General features: G+C 43.6%; 1 protein-coding gene across 8 annotated transcripts in view; it reads left to right on the plus strand.

Annotated features, from left to right (window-relative positions):
• Positions 1-20,734, plus strand: part of scn5lab (sodium channel, voltage gated, type V-like, alpha b) — a 432,064-nt gene that overhangs the window by 107,596 nt on the left and 303,734 nt on the right. For all 8 annotated transcript variants that reach the window (XM_059640055.1, XM_059640086.1, XM_059640082.1 and 5 more), the window contains 2 exons: positions 2,900-3,028; positions 12,485-12,576. In XM_059640055.1, the coding sequence (XP_059496038.1) occupies positions 2,900-3,028; positions 12,485-12,576 (221 nt within the window). The remainder of the gene's footprint in view (positions 1-2,899; positions 3,029-12,484; positions 12,577-20,734) is intronic.

A 20,734-nucleotide genomic window follows, 5' to 3' on the forward strand; every position in this document is an offset into this window, starting at 1 on the left:
TGGCATTACTGTCATCACTTCATCATAGCAACAGTTCAATAAATTCTATCAATTCCACTTTGCTAAACAATGGTAACTGATTTAAAAGGGGTTTGAAAGTTGAACAGTTGCAAATGACTCTTTCTTCCTTTAATGAAGAGGCCTGAACGATGATCTAATTGCTCACCTCCAAAGGAGTTTTTGAAAACAATGTTTCTATCAAAAGCAGGGGTTCATTGATATTTAGCATGAAATGAACCCCGGGAGTCATTTCCCATCCTTAAAACAAGAGATCAGAACATACCTCTCAACTTGAGACCTTCAGAGTGTGGTATGCACAAGGGAGCAAGGACTGGAGATGGGTCAGAGGTGCCTGAGAGAGACACATTCACACAACGGAGGCTTGAGACAGATTTTATGCAGCATTGGTTTTCATTCATTTAAAGTGATGTGCCAATGGAGTAAGGGTAACGTGAGACAAAAAGAAAGGCTTTTTCACAAGCGATTAGTTAATGTCTGGAATGTGCTGCCTGAAAATGTGGTGGAGGCAGGTTCAGTTGAGAGAGGGTTGGCTGATCATTTGGATAGAAATGGAGTACAGGGTTATGGGCAAACCCAGGATATTGACACAGGGTAATAAGCCAGTTGGGAAAGATAGCTGAATGGCCTCCTCCTGTACGGTAACAATTCTGATTCTAACAGCCTTTTAGGACTGAGGTGAGGTAGAATTTCTTCACTCAGAGGATTGTGAACCGTTGGGATTCTCCGTCCCAGAAGCTACAGCATACACTTCATTTGGAAACTGAGATTGATGTTTTCTACAGATGATAACCAACGAAGGACATGGGGATAGGGCTGGTACTGGAAGAGAAGGCCGATCAGGGTCTCACTGAATGGTGGAGCAGGCTCAAAGTGGCTGACTGTCCTATTCCTGCTACTAAACCTTAAGTTCTGATTTAGACTTAGAGAGAAGGACAGGCTTAGCTCCTTCCTGTCCCTTAGAATTTGCCTGATTATCTTATTCCACTAAATAAGACAGAGCATATTAAAGAGTGGTCTTTAGGAAAGCAATCAGTTTGTTGAGCAATGCGTGGTTCCTACATAAGATTCATGCTCTCATTTTAAACATGGTGGTTCCAGATTTACCGATGGGCCGACATCTATTTATGTTGCCAACTTTTCTGACATAGTTTGGCGAGAGCTGTCAGTGTGAAGCAGGGACCCAAACCAAACAACTAAAAGCTTTTCCATTGTCAGTCACTAAACTTTACTACCCAGGCAAGATAAGGCACTTCCTGAGTGGAAGATTATTTGAACATCGTTTTTAACATTGTGACATTCTCTGAGGTGCTTTAGTGGCGTAAAAATGGTCAAAAGTTTTGTGACACATACTCATTGATACTGCTTTGTAGTCTCTGCATCAATGCTGGACATGGGACTCATATCCTCAATTTCAAAAAAAAAGTGGCCCACCTGCGCCTGACAGAAGGACTGAAATGTTGAGGCTTGAGGTCAATATGAACTTTCAAATCTGAAATTGATTGATACTTTATTATCTACTATCACCAAGGTGAGTTAGGATGCAGATCAGGGCAGAACAGGCTCGAATGGTTGAACAATCTCCTCCTATCCCTAGGCCTCAAGCCTTGGGCCTACTATAACCTCAGCACTACCTAGCCACTGCCCCAGCCTCAGATATGCTTTTGGCTCAACTGCCTTTTGTCGGTCCAAGAGAAGTTTAGTTTGGGAGAACAGGCCCCACTTAGACCCCATGTTATGTGCAAGAATTGTTTTAGTTTCTTGTGATTTGGAATGACACAATTAGTCAGTTCCACAGATGTACAAATTAAGATGGAGAAGAATCATCTAGCAACACAAAGGGTAATAGAGTTACCTATCACGGCACGGTGGCTCAGTGGTTAGCAATGCTGCCTCACAGCACCAAGGACCTGGGTGTGATTCCACCCTCAGGTAACTGTATGTGCGTGTGGAGTTTGCACATTGCCTGCGTGGGTTTCCTCCGGGTGCTCCGCTTTCCTCCCGCAGTCCAATGATGTGCAAGGTAGGTGGGTTGGCCATGCTAAATTGCCCATAGTGTCCAAAGATGTGTAGGCTAGAGGGATTAGCCATGGGAAATGCAGGGTTTGGGGAGACAGTAGGAGCTTGCGTCTGGTTGGGATGCCATTTGGAGTATTGGTATGGACTCGATAGGCCAAATGACCTGCTTCTGAACTGTAAGGATTCTATGATCTCGTTAAATAGGAAACATTTTTTAAAAAGTCAAATAGACTTCTGGAGAGTGTGAGGTGGATGATTGCAATCAGGGTGATAGGGCACGATTTTGTCATAAGGGAGATGCTTATTGATTAGGTACGATCTTCTCTCCTTTTTCTTCAAAGTTCTAGTGTTCTTGTCTATGTGGTTGGTTTTTGACAGGATGTGATAGAATAGTTAAGCAGACAGAATGTGCAATTCTTTCACAGTAGCCCTGTGCGTACTATTTTCTGAACTAAAATCTAACAGAGCAAATACAGTGAAGGGGAAAATGATCAGAAAGTGAACCTTGCTTGAGATAGTTGAGAGATATGGTCTACAATCACTGATACTGGTGAGAATAATACTGAATGCTTCATATTCTCATCCCTCTTCATTGACTTGTCCGAAGATGCACTCTTTCGTATAAAGTGACTTGCGAAATATTGTCCATCCCTGACTTGATGGCCACCAATTCATCGAGAAAGTGTTTTGAAGCTTGCGTTCATTGTTAAGGCTGACAATCTCACTGCTTCTCCACCTCGCTGTCTGCCATCTTCTATCCTGAGGTACCACACAAGGTGGCTCATGCTGTGCCTGAGCCGAAATGCAACAGGACTCCCTTCATCGCTTGCTAATGCTGTTCATTTCCAAATGCTTTAACCAGGTACACTTTCACTGGCATTTACACTTTTGAATCAATGATTAAAATATTGGCAAGAGGATTCTGCATTGATGAGTTCACCTTCCTTCGAGATCCGTGGAATTGGTTGGATTTCAGTGTTATTTTAATGGCGTAAGTAATAAAAAATTCTGCGACAGTTTCCTCATCTTTCTCCCCCTTCCACTTGCACTGTTTCTGTGTGGAATCTCCAGACCGTTGGTGCATTTAATGGTTTTGTCTGTCCTGTCGTTGCTTCCTCTCGTGCATGGCTGATTTTTGTTTATTTTTCCTTCACCCACCTCCTACCCCACCCCAACTTCCAGAAGTTTCTCTGCGTCTTTTTAAATCGCTTTGTATTGCTTCTTTGTTGATGGTCTAGCAGAATGTTCGATGTTAGTCATAGATAAAATAAAATGAAGAAGAGATCTGCTGGAGAATCTCAGCAAGTCTGGCAGCATCTGTGGGAATTGAGCACAGTGAGGAATGCTTCAAACTTGTTCTGTTCTGAATGAGCCCATACTGGACTCAGAATGTTAATTCTGGTTCTCTCCATGCAGGTGCTGCAAGACCTACTGAGCTTCTCCAGCATTTTGCACCTATGTCAAATTGTAGCATTCACAGTATTCTACCTCTATGCAATAAAGAGAAAAGATCAGGGGAGCAGTTTGCTGGCGGTATGGTGGCTCAGTGGTTAGCGCTGCTGCCTCATAGCACCAGGGACCTGGGTTCCATTCTATCCTCGGGTTACTGGCCGTGTGGAGTTTGCATTCTCCCCGTGTCTATCCGTGTTTCCTCCGGTTTCCTCCCAGAATCCAAAGATGTGCAGGCTATGTCAAGTGGCTATGCTAAATTGTCCCATTGTGTTCAGGGGTGCGTTGGCTCGGTGGGTTAGCCATGAGAAATGGAGGGTAGGGGGATGGGTTTGGGTGGGATGCTCTAAGGAGGCCCAATGTTGGCTTGATGGGCTGAATGGCCTGTTTCCACACTGTAGGGATTCTGTTAATAATACCATTCACATCACAGGTCATTGATCAGTTGTTTACTTTAAATTTCTCTCGTTGGCTTTTGACCCTTAACCAAGGGCGCAAGTTAGTGCGTAGTTTGATTCTTAGTCTTCACTGGTTGAGGGTTCACTGTTTCAGATTTTCCGAAGATGATTTTTCCGCCCGTTTTCCTTTCAACAAGGGAAGTAGCAGACAAAGAAGTTTACAGCAAGATAATGAGTGAAAACAGCTACTGGGAGATTTTCTGTTACAGTTTCATGCAGGAGAAAGAGAGAGAGATTGACCTGTTTTCTCTTTGAAGCTAGAACTTTCTTTTCTACTGTCTATCTGTATGGCTGTTGCCACTTGCTCAGAAACCAAAGAAGTGGCTGTTACTATGGTGAGCCCTCCTGACCCTGTAGCCGATGGTCCTGATGGAAAATCCAATCAAAAGACTTCTCATAAGCTGGGTACCGATGGGCCTAGTTTCATCTAACTGTTTGAACAAAGCAACATTGTAGACACAACTCACACTGAGTTCCAGTAACTTTTTATTAAAACTGTAACTGTTTCTTCCAAAGTTTCCTTGGCTTGAAGCAGTATCTGCCCCCAATTTCCGGTCCGTGGGTATTTCTCACCTCGGATTTACTTCTTTTTGCAACCACTTTAAATCTGTGCCCTGTTGCTCTTGATTCTTTCATAACCGGGAGTGTTTTTTGTCTCTGTCTACTCAGTCCAAACCTCTCCTGATTTTGAAATCTCACCCTAGCCTTCTTCTCTTCGAGGAAACCAGTCCCAAATTCTCCTACCTATCCTCATCGCTGAAGAGCCCTCCCTTGGAACTATTCTTGCAAATCTCTTTTGCACCCGTCTCCAAGATGTTCACATCCTCCATTTAGTGTGGTGTCCTGAACTGTAGACTATACTCCAGCTAAGGTCTAGCAAGTATCTTATAGAGATATAGCATAACCTCCTTGCTGTTATGCTATATGACCTGATTAACAAAGCATAGATACCCATGTGCTTAATTAGCCGTTCATTTTGCCTGTCCTACTACTTTTACTCATTCATGCTCATATGCACCACGGTCTCTTGGTTCCTGACACTCTTTAGAATAGTACCTTTTGTTCTATGTTCTTTTGTTTCATACTCTCTCCCCATGTTCCTTCAATTGAAATGTACATTTCTCTGCAGTGATCTCTGTCTACCGCTTTTCTGTCCATTCCACCAACTTGCTCATGTTTATTTGAAATTCTATGTTGAGCACTTCAATTTTCCAAGTTTTGTGTAGTTTGCCAACTTAGAAATTGTGCCCTGGGTTCCAAATTCATTAATAAAAACCAGGAAAAGCAATGGTCCCAATCCCAGCCATGTCACAAACTTCCTGCAGCCTGAAAAATACCCATTACCCCTTGCTATTACCCCATTACCCCTTCTGTTCCTTGAGTTATAGCTTTTGCCACACTTCTGTTGTGCAGCTCCATATTGAATGCTTTTAGAAAGTCCATGCACACCACGTAATACCATGTGTTACCTCTTCAAAGAACTCTAGTGAGTTAATTAAACACGATTCTCCCTTGGGAACTTCATGCTGACTGTCCTTAATTAACCCACATTTATCCACATGACTATTCATGCTATCCTGAATAACTGTTTTGAGAAGTTTCCCTACCTCCGAAATTAAACCGACTGATCTGTAACTGCTGGGCTTATCACAGAGTCATTGGGTCACACAGCAAGGAAACAGTGCACACTGAACATAATCCCAAACTAAACTAGTCCCACCTGCCTGCTCCCGGCCCACACCCATCCAAACCTTTCCTATTCGTGTACTTATCCAAACGTCTTTTAACTGTGTTCAGCTCCACCATTTTTTCAGGAAGTTTATTTCACATGGAAACCGCCCTCTGTGTATAAAAAAATTGTCCCCCATATCTGATCTTAAATTTCTCTCCTCTCGCCTTAAAAACATGACCCTTAGTCTTGAGCCCCTCCATCCTGGGGAAAAGGCACCTACCCTGAACCCTGTCTGTCCCCGTAATGATTTCGTTATTGCCTCTGCTTCCTTGGTAAAGATAGATGTAAAGTATTAACACCTCAGCTTAGTCTCCTGTGTAAATCTACCTTTTTTGTCGCTAATTAACCAGACTCCTTTTGCCATCTTTCACTGTTTATAGATGTTGGGAGGAAGGGAAAATTTGGTGCATCGGTTTCAATAATACGCGTGGACATTCTTTTAGTTTAGCAGCTTGAGTATAGCAGGTAGTGTGTGGTACTGAGGTGCACAGTCCAAGGAAATTCTCAGATATGTACGAGGGGGTGGCAGTGCGGAGAATTGATCCCAGTAGCCATGTGATTAGCTGTCCTGCACTGTGTTAGGAATACAGTGAAGAAAATCAACTGGAAGTCCTGCTCCTGGTCATGGTCCAGTTTCATTGTCGGAGAGAACATTTCCTGGTTGTACCATTAAGAGTCACAGTGGCATTAAGTGTCATATTTCTTCCGGTCCCAGTGGGATATTGAGTATGAGCTACAAGGAGAGGCTAGAAAAACCGGGGTTGTTTTCTCTGGAATCGGCGGGAGGCTGAAGGGAGACTTGATCATAGTCCATGACATTATGAGAGCATAGGTAGGGTTGACAGTCAGAATCTTTTTCCTAAGGTTAAGGTGTCTAATACTAGGGGGCATTTATTTAAGGTGAGGGGGGAAAGTTCAAAGGAGATGTGAGGGGCAAGTCTTTTTTACACAGAGAGTTGGTAGGGATCGGAAACACACTGCTAGGGCTGGTGGTGGAGGCAGATACGATAGAGGCATTTAAGGGTCTTTTTACATAAGCACATGAATATGCAAGGAATGGAGGGATATGGACCAAGGGCAGGCAGCAGGGATTAGTTTCATTTGGCGTCACATTTAGCACAGCATCATGGGCCAAAGGGCATGTTCCCATGCTGTACAGTTCCATGTTCTATGATACACAGGAGTGTGACAAAGGAGAGTATTTGGAAAAGATAAAAATAACTTATTAACTAAAAAACCTATTAACTAAAAGTTGAATTTAATCTTGCCAGTATGAAGCAGAGATTATAAATTTGCCTTTATGAACAGTCACAAGTTAACCACATTTTGAAACAAAATTGAGCATAATTTGAACATAATTGAGACCTCGATGCTCTTTTCCCATCATTGGTTCAGTCTCAAACAGCCTGAGGCAGCTGCTGGTTTGTTTATGTATAATATTGATTTAAAGCTAAACCAAAAAGGGAAATAGCAGACGCAACAGGGTCAATAGCCAGGATGCAACATAATGTTCTGCAGGATTCATAACAGAAGGTAATTCGCGGGGTCAATAAAGAATTTGCTTATTGTTTCGAACTGAAAGTGGTGTTAAGACCATCCAGAAGTTCCCCAATATCTCGCATGGGCTCTAAGGGTTCTAATATTTATAGCGTGACTTTTTATTTGAAGATAAGCTGACTATCGGTCCTCGCTGGCTAAAGTTGATTGGATTTTCTATGACATGCAAACATAGATATAGAGTTCCTCTTATGTAGTGAGGTCGTAGCTGATCTGATTGCAATCTCAAATCCATATTCCTGTCCGTCCCCTTGCTTCCCAAGAATCTATCAATACGAGCCTTAACAATATTCAGACTCTGATTTCACTGCTTTTGAGGAAGAAAATTCCAAAGATATGCACCCCTTTCTCCTCATCCCTGTCTAAAATGAGTAATCTTTTAGTTTTAAGTATTGGCCCCTATTTCTAGATGTTCCTGCTCTGTCAAGACCCCTCAGGATCTTATATGCTTCAGTCAACCACATGGGAGATTCGTTAGCAAGGTATGTTCACATGTGATCTGGGGGGAGCTAACCAATTGGATACAAAAGTGGCTTGAAGGTAGTAGGCAAGAAGTGGTAGTGGAGTGTTGTTTTTTGGACTGGAGGCCTATGACTAGCGGTGTGCTGCAAGGTTCGGTGCTGGGTCCACTGCTTTTTGTTATTTACATAAATGATTTGGATGTGAATATAGGAGGTCTGGTAAGTACGTTTGCAGATGACACGAAAATTGATGGTGAAGTGGACAGTGAAGAAGGTTACCTCACAGTAACAACAGGATCATGATCAGATGGGCCAGTGGTCTAGGAGTGGCAGATGGAGCTTGATTTAGATAAATTGCTGCATTTTGATAAGAAAAATCAGGGCAGGACCTGTACAATTAATAAGAGGATCCTGGGGACTGTAGCTTAACAAAGAGACCTGGCAGCATAGGTGCCTAGTTCCTTGAAAGTGGAGTTGCAGGTAGACAGGGCGGTGATGAAAGCATTTGGTGTGCTTGCCTTCCTTGGTCAGTGCATTGACTACAGGAGTAGGGATGACATGCTGCAGCTGTACAGGACATTGGTGAGGCTGCTGGTATGATATTGCATTCACTTCTGGTCTCCCTGCTACAGGACGGAAGGTATTAAACTTAAAAGGGTTCAGAAAAGATTTGCAAGGATGTTTTTAGGGTTGGAGGGTTTGAACTGTAGGGAGAGGGTGAATAGGCTGGGGCTATTTTCCCTGGAGCGTCAGAGGCTGAACGGTGACCTTACAGAGGTTTATAAAATCATGAGGGGTGTGGCTAGGGTAAATAGACAAAGTCTTTTTCCCAGGATAGGGGAATCGAAAACTGGAGAGCATAGGTTTAAGGTAAGAGGGGAAAGATTTAAAACGGGCTCGAGGGGCAATGGTCAAGGGGTGGCAGGTGCAGTTTAATTTAGATAAATTGCTGCATTTTGATGAGGCAAATTTTCAGGCAGAGAGTGGTGCATGTATGGAATCAGCTGTCGAAGGAAGTGGTGGAAGTGGGTACAATTATGACATTTCAAAGGCATCTGGTTGGGTACATGAACAGGAAGGGTTGAGAGGGATATGGTCAAATGCTGGAAAATGGGACTAGATCAGTTTAGGATAGCTGGCCAGCATGGATGAGTTAGGCCAAAGGGTCTGTTTCCATGCCGAATGACTGTAAATGGCCTCTTATTCTTCTAAACTCCAGTGGATACAAACCTAATCTGATCAATCCTTCCCTGTACGTCAACCCATCCATTCCAGGTGTTGGTCTGGTAAACCTACTCTGAACTGCTTCACCAGCATTTCCAATCTTCCTTAAATACTATGCTTTCCTGTACTCAGGCAGTACATGATGGCTTTTCTCATTAAGGTTTGATGTTTGTTAAATGCCAACATAACTAGGTGCACATGGATAAAACACAGCAGTCTTGCAGTCTTTACTCCTTGAGAATATATAATCAGCTGCAATAAATATTTGGCGTCCATCTCACTTTTTATAAAGCATTGTTGAACGTGATTCGTTTACATAGTCTTGAGAGGGATATAAGTTCTGGTCACAATTATTAGCTTCTAATGGAACAAGCCCTGTCCCAGTTTGACTGAACTATCTTATTTACTAATTTTGCTATCACACTCACACAACACTAATTCTTTCCAGAGATGAATTGTCTCTTGGATCCATTTGTACTGTTTGAGGAAATGACTCGTGCTTGTTCCTCCATTTATCTCTGGTGAAAACATTTCTCGAGTTCCCATTCTCATTCTTCACCTTGTAATTTGTGTCTCTTCCTCCTACGTGTGTGAACCCTTTGACACGGTGAACAATATGTCAAGATTGTTAAGATGCTGAGCTTCAAGGATTAATTCCCTCGGGATCTGGGAATGTCTTAGCCCATAGTTCCAACAATTTGATCAGTACCTTGGCATTATAGTTTTCTTGAGTATTTCCCTCCACATTTATCACCAATCATGAAATGTTACTAGTATTGTCTACAGTGCAGGCTGATGCAAAATATTTATTAAATTCACAGTAATTCTCCAACCTGATTTTCTATAAGATCAGCATCACTTTTTAAAATATTGTTAGAAACTTTTACTTTCTGTTTTTACATGTCTGCCTAGCTTTCTCTTGCTCCTCAATTCTTTCCTCTTTGTTAATTTTTGCACACTCTTTGCTGTTTTTAATACTCTATTAAACCTTCCGACCTGCCACCCCTCTGCGCCATGATATTTAACTTTTCTGGTTAACCACAAATGCTGGGTCTGTTCCTTGGAATTTTTGTTTCTTTTAGGAATGTATCTGTTCTGTGAATTCTGAAATATCCTCTTAAATATCTGCCACTGCATCTCTGCTGACCTATTGCTAATTTGCTAATTCACTTTATGCTTTCATGTGCTCACAATTGCCCTCATTTAAATCTTTAAAGCAGAGTCTCATACCCACACCCACTCTACCTCAAGCTGAATATAAAATTCAAGCATATTATAATCACTACTACCCACGGATGCCTTCACTAAAAGCTTATTAATTAATCCTACCTCATGTCAAATGCCACATTCAATGTAGCACGCTTTCTGGCTGGCTCCAGAACATACTTTTTAAAGAAATTATCATGCTATAAACTCTATAAACTCTAGGCTATCTTTGCCCATCTGACTAGAGCAGTCGATGTGTAGATTAAAATCTCTCATGATTATGATGATATTCTGGCCACCTTTCATTATTTCCTTCTTATTGTGCCACCCTCCTGGATGGTTACTCTCGGTGATTTCTTGCCTTTATCATTTCTTCTGGCTACTAAGCTTTTCCCACACTTTGGTTTCCTGAACATAGGCCCTCATCAATCTTCTTTGTTACTTCCTCAAAGGAATTCAATCAAGTTTCTTAGATTGGAGTTACCTTTAACAAATCTGTGCTCCCTGCACCTGGTGAATCTGTGCTTTTCTAAATGAGAGTTAAACCTCTTTGTTGGGATTCCTTCCAATACTTAGCCCGCTACTGTAGTTAGACAGACTCATCTGTGATTATTCAATCTCTCTCTCACTTTTTAAAGAAAGGTACAATGCTACAGTGTCCAACCCTCAAGCTCCATGCCTGTAGGCAGTGATCTGCTATTTGCTCTCTGGGATTTCTTTTTAACAGCCTAGTGTACATTTATTTGCTCCTGGTGATTTATTCATTTTCACGAATGCTACTCCCATTAACATTTCCTCTCTCCCTATGTTTACCATATCACTACTGCATACTCCTCCATAACTATAATATCTGCACTGTCCCCCTTTTTACTGAAGACACAGGCAAAGTATTGATTAAGAATAATATCAACACCTTCCCATCTCTACACATACACACATGTTACTATAGGCCCTGATTTTTGCTTGGTTACCTTCATACAATGCATGGATAATTGGATTGGATTTGATTTGATTTGTTGTTGTCACATATGCCTAAGTACAGTGAAAAGTTTTGTTTTGAGAGCAGTACAGGCTGATCATAGGGCGCTTGGACAGAATGAGCCATACAAGGTTACACTGCACAGGAGGTGCGCAAAGTAAGATCAACATTATTTGAGGTTAGAGAGGTCCATTCAGCAGTCTAATTCCACTTTTGACTTCACCTTAATGTTACAGAGCATATTCTTTCACACTCTCAATTTGCTTTCCTAATTTCTTTTTCAATTTTGTCTTCCACTTTGTGGCTTTCTACAGGATCGAACTCTCAGGATCAGACATGAGCTTTACTTTCTGCCTTATCTCTGCTGTCGGGTTCATAATATCCAGGGGTTCTAGATTTGGCCGTCTTATTGTTCAGCAACTTATCCTTCCTGCAGCCCCAGTTGGCTTTATTTCATTCATCCATCCATCCATCCATCCATCCATCCATCCATCCATTCATCCATCCATTCATCCATCCATCCATCCATCCATCCATCCATCCATCCATCCATTCATCCATCCATCCATCCATCCATCCATCCATCCATCCATCCATCCATCCATCCATCCATCCATCCATCCATCCATCCATCCATTCATTCATCCATCCATCCATCCATCCATCCATCCATCCATCCATCCATTCATCCATCCATCCATCCATCCATTCATTCCTGGGAATGTGGATATCGTGAGCCAGGCCTGTATTTACTGCCCAACTCTAATCACACAGAGGGCTGTTCACTTTCCATCCGGGGTGAGGGGGCAGGGTGAGATGGGCAGTTCTTCTTCCCCCATACATGTAGCCCAGAAAAAAAGCATTTCCACTTGTGTGTGAGACCAGAATCGGGGGCCATCAATGTACAAAAGTTACTAGTAAATCCAATAGGGAATGCCAGAGAGACATGCTCTTTCGGAGAATGGGTAGAATGTGGAATTCTCTACCACAAGAAATAGTTAGGGTGAGCAGGACAGGGGGTGGTTGGACAATAGCGTGAGGGGAAAGGAATGGATGTTGTTGGATAAAGAGAAGGTTTGTGTGAAACGTTAACCTGCACAGACCAGTTGGGCTGAATGGCCTGTCCATGTACTAAATAGTTTGTAATATATTTAGATGTGCACTTGCGATGCCAAGGTATACAAAGTTATAGGCCGAGTGCTGGAAGATGGGATTGGAATGGTGAGGTGCTTGTTTCTGACTGGGGCAGACTCGATCACGCTGAAGGGCCCTTTCCTGTGCTGTAGACCTCAATGACAGCGTCAAACAAGAGTGGGAGAAGGTCAGACAAACTGACGTGAATTGTGATGCTATTCCAAATAACTGTGGTTTTATTCTACAGGTACATCACATCGTTTGTACACCTAGGTAATGTTTCAGCTCTTCGAACATTCAGAGTATTGAGAGCTTTGAAAACCATTTCAGTAATCCCAGGTAAGAATTTGTCTTGAGTTAGCTGCAAACTGCCAGTGGGGCCTTTGGCCTGCTTCTCACTCCCTATCATTTTCCTGTGCTACTGCCTGCAGTTGTTGATGGGGCTTTACTGTTGTCCTCCCGTTCCTCTTGCATGCTATAGATTTATACCTGAATTTGTCAAACCGGGTCATGTCTCAGTATTACATAGGATTGGAAGCACTTCCAAGTGCTGAAAGTGATCTCAACCATTCCAGGTGAGATAGTAAACACTAACGCTTGTACTGAATTAACACAATGCTAAACTGTCGCACAAGTCTAGGGAAATGGGGTAGGTTATTATAATTTAAATTTACCAAGCAATGGATACGGTACATTTTTTTTTTGAGCTGCCTAATGGAGCACCTTGTCCATTTAATGATTTTTAAGTGGTTAATGCAAATTTCCTTAACGACAGCAGCAGCTTTCTCATTTTTAATGACACAGTCCTTTATATAATTTCAACCTAATTAGTAAAATAATGAGAGAACCAGTGTCTATAGTGGCATTAACATAGCTTGAAGCGAGCGAACATGTTCTGAAGTTTATACATGTGTGAACATTTGAATTGGACACCTCGGTACCAAGTTGAAGGTTATTTTAAGGATTGGCGTCTTAATTTCCAGACCCAGCAATTTCTATTCCCTGATGTCTGTATAGCAAGGACTTAGCTACTGAATGGGTGAACTGATGAATAAAGTTACTGAGTACGTTTACAGGGGGCTGTGTGGTCCAGGGTGTGGAATGAGCTGTGTAAATGAGAATCAATAAATTCTCTCCGCAAGGAAAAGGTGCCTTAAATTCTGTTTCACTAACAGGTTTATATCCGAGTTGACACGTATATTTATCGATGTACTGTGAGGATAGGTGTTTTCTGACCAGGCATTTGAAAAAAAATTCTATGCATGACAGCATTAGAGTTAGGGGCTCTGGGCCCCAGTAGAGTGTGAGTAAGCCCTTTATAATCAATGGAGCAGTTGCTAAGTTTGGAAAAAGGATACTGAATCCTCCAAAATTGAATTGGATTCAGACACAATAGGAAGGAACAGTTCTTAAAAAGATCAAACACAGTTTTCCACATGTTGCTAGCTCATAGATCTGGGTATTTTAAAGCTTCCTTTTCTCAGGTTTAGAATTTTTTTTTGCAGTAAAATGGAAAGGTTTCGTTCAGCTGAATATTTCTGATTTACTCTGATCGGTAAATTAATGCAGAATGCTACCCTGCATGCAAAACAGACACCAGATAGAAAGGCCCCAGTCATTTCTCAATCACATTTTAGCAGTGGTTTATGTTAAATCAAATCAATGTAACTCTACCAGCTGCAGAACTAGGCCATAAGGGCTATGTACAGACTTGGGTTACAATACCATTAACAGCTAAATACTGGATACTCTTGGCCTGATGACCATTTGATAGTGCATCCATGTCTGCCATGTTAATTCAAGACAGATTTTACCTGTTTGCAATGGGCCATGCCTCCATTAAAGTGCGGATGTTAATGTTGGTGATAAATGCAGAGTGTGTCTGCCTGGTATCTAACAGCCTTTGTTGTTATACGTTATGGGCAATGTCATTCAGCCCCAGTCGTGCCATAGGTTATATGGTAACCCATACGCTGAGAGACTGTCGCACGGCATGAAGACATTTCCAATAAGTGGTAAACTGTATATTCAGAAACTGTTAGTTCGATTCAGCCTCAATGTTCTGCCACAATGAGTAGAACAGGCTTCAAGTCAACTTGCTTTTCCAATCTGCTGGTGGAATGGTATCAGACAGTATGTTTCTCCTCCACACTTTCCCACACCAGAGATAACCACCAAGTTAATGCTTTCAACAGGAGGCTGCCAATGACAGTAACTACTTTCAATTGCCCAGAATCGTATCACCACATGGTCAGTACATCAACAGGGTCTCTAAGTGACACTCGCAAAGGGGACTTGGTAGGGTTGGTTCTGGTTTTGTGTCGCTATGCTTTTAAATTTAACTGTGAGCATGAGGACCTGTTGACCAGAGGAAATGGTCAGAAAAGGCTGAACATCCAAGCAGCTATACAACTCCCTTGTGGTTCATAATAAGACAGAATAACAATTGTAGAAGATCCTCAATGCTAGGGCCGCTGCTTCTTTTGACATTTACAAACCCATTTGGATACTTAAATGCAGTTTAAATTTAGTAGGTTTGGTGACTGGTTGGAGATGTAGAGTGAAGCCTTTAGTCCAGGTCCAATTCCTGTACCAGACGAGGTTACCATGAAAGACTCTCCCTCTCAACAAGTCCCATTACCTGAGGTTTGGTGCCCCTAAGATTAAAACTTCACCCATTGCCTCTCTCTAATGCATGGGACAATGGCAACTTTATATACACTAAGAGAAATTTGCTAATGATGCCAAACTTGGAAGTATGGCTCAAAGTGAGGAAGATACCAGTGATCTATATGGGTAGAATGAGCAGAGGACAGGGAGAAGCAATGTAGGTTTGTTGGCACAGCTCCAAAGAGTGTACTATAACAGAGGGCTGTGGTGGGGGCAGAAGGGGGAGAGGGTTTTGGTGAGGATTTGGTTTCAAGTCCATGAGACATTGAAGATGGCAGGACATACCCAGAGAGCAATTAACAAGGAGAACAGAATCTTGGACTTCATAAATACAAAAAATGGATTTCAAAAGCAGAGATATTATGTTGAAATTTACAAAGCAATGTGCAGGACATGACAGGAATATTCTATCACTTCTGATCACCACACTTTCAGCAGGATGTGGGGATCCTAGAGAAGCTGCAGAACAGATTTGCTAGAATGGATACAAGTCACTCACCATCCTGGCTGGGAAGTATATCGGTGTTATTTATTTATTGTTGCTGGTTCAAAATCCACGAGCTCCCTCCCTAACAGTGTTGTGGGTCTTCTGAAACCCCAAGGATTGCAGGATTTCAGGAAAACAGCTAAGCCCAACATTTCTGTGTTACTATTCGTTCATGAGGTTTGGTTGTCTCTAGATGGTCAAGTATTTGTGGCTCATTCTAACTGCCCCTGAGGAAGTGGTACTGAATTTCCTCCTTCAATGCAGTTCTTGAGATGTCAGTATACACACAGCTCTGTTGGGGAGGGAGGTCAAGGATTTTGACTCAGCGGCAGTGAATGAACGGTGATGTATTTCCAAGAGCAGCAACCAAGTGCAGGTTGTGGCGTTGTGTATCTGCTGCCCTTGACTTTCTAGATAGCGAAGATCATGGGTTTGGAAGGTGCTATCAGAGGAGTTCAGTGAGTTACTGCAATGCATCTTGTAGCTAGTACATAGTACTGCAATGTATCGGTAGGAATGGGAGTAAATGTTGAAGGTTGAATGTTGCCAAACAAATGCGCTGCTTTGTCCTGGTTGGAGTTGTGCTTCTTGAGTGTTGTTGGGGCTGCACTCATCCAGGCAGGTTGGGAGCATTCCATCACACTCCCGACTTGTTCCTTGTAGATAGTAGACAGTCTTTGGGGAGTCAGAAGGTGCAGTACTCGCTGTAGATGTTTTAGCCACCAAGTTGCTCTTGTAGAACCTGTGTTTATGTGACAGGTCCTGTTGAGTTTCTGGTCAATGGTAACCTGAACAACACAGATAGTGGGGGATTCAGTGATGGTGGTGCTTTCGAATGGTCAGTAGTTCGATTCTCTGTGTTAGAGTTGATCATTGCCCAGCACTTGGGAGATGTGAATGTTACCTGTCATCCCAAGCCTGCGTATTGTCTGGATCTTGTTGCATTTGAACATGGACTGCTTCAGAGGCTAAGGAGGTGCAAATGGTGCTGAACATTATGCAGTCATCGGTGAACATCTCCGAAATATCACCACAGAGGCCAGTATCCCATCACCAAGTCACCCTTAACACTGATCCAGCTCTCTCAGAGCCAGCTGACAGAGTGAACAGAACGTCTGACACTCCTGTTTGTACCTGTCAGCCAGGGTTCCCTGATTAGACCAGGTTAACAGCTCCAATGAGGGAACTCTTATTCTATGATGTCCACCTGGCTGACCTCATTACTATCACTACAGTCCCCATTTCTGACCTTATGATGAAGGGAAGGTCATTGATGAAGATGGTTGGGCCTAGGATGGGGAGGTGATGGCCTAGTGGTATTATCGCTGGACTGTTAATCCACAGACCCAGGTAATGATCTGGGGACTGGGGTTTGAATCCCACCATGGCAAATGATGGAATTTGATTTCAATAAATATCTGAAATTAAGAATCGAATGATGACCATGAATCCATTTTTTATTGGTGGAAAAACCCATCTGGTTCATTAATATTCTTTAGGGAAGGAAACTGTCATCCTTACCTGGTCTGGCCTACATGTGACTCCAGACCCACAGCAATGTGGTTGACTCTTAACTATCCTCTGGGCAATTAGGGATGGGCAACAAATGCTGCGTAGCCAGTGATGCCCTAATCCCATGAATAAATAAAAAATATTGTAGGCGATGGATCAATTACTCATTTCTCAACATTCAAGACCCCAACCGTGACATCCCAACCATTCCTCACCTGTGACATAGTTACACTGTCTTCAGTGCAGTATCTTTAATTGCTACTAATGCAGTCATCTCTATGCATTCTGGGTATCTCCCTTGTGGGGTACCTTATTTCAGTCTGCAAGCAGAACCCTGAGCCCTGTGACACCTGCTATTGTAGTCCTCCCCCTCATTTCCACTCTGGCCTCTCTGCCCTCAGCCTCCTGCAGTGACGCATTGAACCTCAACACAGTCCAAGGGGCGACAAACTGAGCTGCAGAATGAGGAGGTGCTGGGTAGGAACCTCCTAGAAACCTCCAAAACTTTAACAGGACTAGACAGGGTAGATGCAGGAAGGATGTTCCCGACGGTGGGGGATGGCCAGAACTGAGGGTCACAGTTGAAAGTTCTGAGGTTAACCATTTAGGACTGAGATGAGAAGAAGTTTCTTCACCCAGAGTGTGGTGAACCTGTGGAGCCCTCAATCACAGCGAGCAGTCGAATGATTTCCAGAAGAAGTTGGATATGGTATTTGGGGCTAAAAGGATTAAAGGACATGGAGGAAAAGCAGAGACAGGCCGTTGAGTTGGATGATCAGCCGTGATCATAATGTGTGTTGGAGTAGGTTGAAAGGGCTGAATGACCTACTCCTGCTCCTATTCTCTACGTCTCTATTTGGAAGTTCAACTCCAAGTCCTTCAGGTCTCAACCTTGAATTCGGCACATCTAGATCATAGCCGTTCTGTTTTGCTGGTTCAGTTTCTTTTCTCAGTTTTTCCATTACCCTGCTGCGTAGGGTTCAGATCACTGCTATCCTGCCATTCGCACCTCATGTGGACACATCTTTTGCTTCTTTACATTATCCATTACTACTCCCTTTGGCGTTTGTACCATGAAACCTTTAGTAATTTCGCTCACCCCCTCCCAGCCTTCGACCCTTTCAAAGGCCTTACTGTTTGTTCCTTTTCCCTGCTTCTGTTGTTTTAAACCTGTTACAATTTCTACCTCCCTTCAATTCTGATGAAAGGTCATCAACCTGAAGCATTAGCTCTTTTCTGTGGCTCTGCCGATACCAGTATTCCCAGCACTTCCTATCCACCTGTACCAAGCACCATGCAGTCATGACCATTCAAATCCATATCATGTTAATTGCCTGTTCACTTTTTCTCTCACCTGCACCAGCGTTCTCTCCGGCAGCTGCCCACACATTGACTCATTGCTAATTATCTCTGGGGTGGAAGTGCTTTTATTAATAAAAACGGGTCAAAGCCTGTTTTTGTTTTGAGTTGTTAATTAGTAAACGAACGTCTTTGCAGCCTGAAAGATCTCAAACCCATGGTTTGATTAGTTGGTCATTAATGATGCTGCGAAGCAGGTTCTCAACTTTCTTTAATTAAAAATAACACTCACCTTCTGGTCTCTCAAACCTATATAAATCTGGGCTCCCACATGCAGCTTCATTGCTACAAACAATTTAAGTAATAATTATTTAAAATCTCTCCTACGCTGTTTTTTGTTCCCTCTTTGCAATCACAGACTGAATCTCACACATGCATGTCCAGATGCCAACATCCATTGTCCAGGAAGCATTTTGCATATTACTCCCTCAGCTAGAGATACCAGGCTTGGAGTCCTGCTGTGTCAACCATGCTCTTTGGCACACACTCAGTGCCAAGATCATTGAGGCGGGCCTCAGGCAAGTGGGGGGTGGCACAGCGGCTCAGTGGTTAGCACTGCTGCCTCACAGTGTCAGGACCCAGGTTTGATTTCATCCTTGGGCGACTGTTTGGGATGGAGTTTGTGCATTCTCCCTGTGTCTGCGTGGGTTTCCTCTGGGTGCTGCGGTTTCCTCCCAGAGTCCCGAGATTCGCAGATTGGGTAGATTGGCCACGCTGACCAGGGATATGTAGCTTATGTGGGTTAGCTGTGGGAAATGCAGGGTGTCAGGGATGGGGTAGGTTTGGGTAGAATAGTCCTCAGAGGGTCAGTGTGGATCTGATGGGCCAAATTGCCTGCTTCCACACCTTAGGGATTCTAAGTCTAGAGAGATGGCCTTGAGTTCATGTGTCCTGGCTCCAGTAAACCAAGGACAGGCTCCAATACCAGTTGAGGGTCTTGGACATGGCTAGTCAGAGTATCAGGCTGGTCAGAGTCAGAATGCTCTCCACAACAAGGGGTGAGAAGCGAAACGTCAGGTGTCCTACCCCTGCCTTGACTCTTTCTGCCCTGTTGTGGACTGATTTCCACCTGGACTAGCAGGGAGAAGCATTATGGCAGATGAAAGTAGGTGGTGTAACTTTTACTTTTGGTGCGAGCGGGTAGGTGTCCTGATTGAGTGAGGAGGTAGCACAGACGGCACAGGGTTAGTGCTGTCAGGGTTTGGTGTGGGTGAGATGTCGTAGGCAATAGTGAGGTTGATAGAGCATGAGCCTTGGTGGGAGGCAGGAGCAGGGGTGGAGGGAGACTTGAATGTGAGCTTTGGAGAGATCTCACACTGGCTGAGAGGATAAAGTCATTGCCCTTCTTAGAACATAGAACATAGAACATAGAACAGTACAGCACAGAACAGGCCCTTCAGCCCACAATGTTGTGCCGACCATTGATCCTCATGTATGCACCCTCAAATTTCTGTGACCATATACATGTCCAGCAGTCTCTTAAATGACCCCAATGACCTTGCTTCCACAACTGCTGCTGGCAACGCATTCCATGCTCTCACAACTCTCTGCGTAAAGAACCTGCCTCTGACATCCCCTCTATACTTTCCACCAACCAGCTTAAAACTATGACCCCTCGTGCTAGCCATTTCTGCCCTGGGAAATAGTCTCTGGCTATCAACTCTATCTATGCCTCTCATTATCTTGTATACCTCAATTAGGTCCCCTCTCCTCCACCTTTTCTCCAATGAAAAGAGACCGAGCTCAGTCAACCTCTCTTCATAAGATAAGCCCTCCAGTCCAGGCAGCATCCTGGTAAACCTCCTCTGAACCCTCTCCAAAGCATCCACATCTTTCCTATAATAGGGTGCCCAGAACTGGACGCAGTATTCCAACACGCAGGTCTTCTAGTGCTGAGCATTCCTCTACACAATCGAGACTAAATTAACCCAGGCTGGCAATGTCAGGTCAGGCTGGCATGGCATTGCCTCGCGGCCCTCTCTGCTGGTCCCTGGGAGAGGAGGATACCCAGTGGGGGCTCCTCCAGGACCCTGCTCGCCAAAATGGGGCACCAAATTTACCTCATCCCCCAAGTCCAGGCACAGGCCAGGAACCGTGCAGGGCAGCTCTAGATCGCTCGGGCACACAGTGGGCTTTTCAAGTGACAAAGGGTGCAGTCGATTCTGGGATATCCTGACAGTGGCAGTGTTCCGGGAACGGCCCGTGCCACAATGGAGGACAGAGCTGGACGTGAGAGAGATGGCATCGGGGGCGGAGTTAGTAGCTAACAGGATGGGTTTGGTGAGAAATCTGGCTGGGCGAAAATCCATCCAAAAGACATGAGATAATGCCCAGAAAAGAAATCAGATTTGGCCTTTCAGATCTGTCTAGGATCCCACCATTGCAGCAGGGCTGTATGGCACAGTCTGTAACACCCTTGGCCATAGATCAGACTGGGTAGTGAGTCTGAGTCACATATTAAGAGCTGGA

Source organism: Stegostoma tigrinum, chromosome 2 (genome assembly GCF_030684315.1).
Source record: "Stegostoma tigrinum isolate sSteTig4 chromosome 2, sSteTig4.hap1, whole genome shotgun sequence".
NCBI classification, from domain to species: Eukaryota; Metazoa; Chordata; class Chondrichthyes; order Orectolobiformes; family Stegostomatidae; genus Stegostoma; species Stegostoma tigrinum.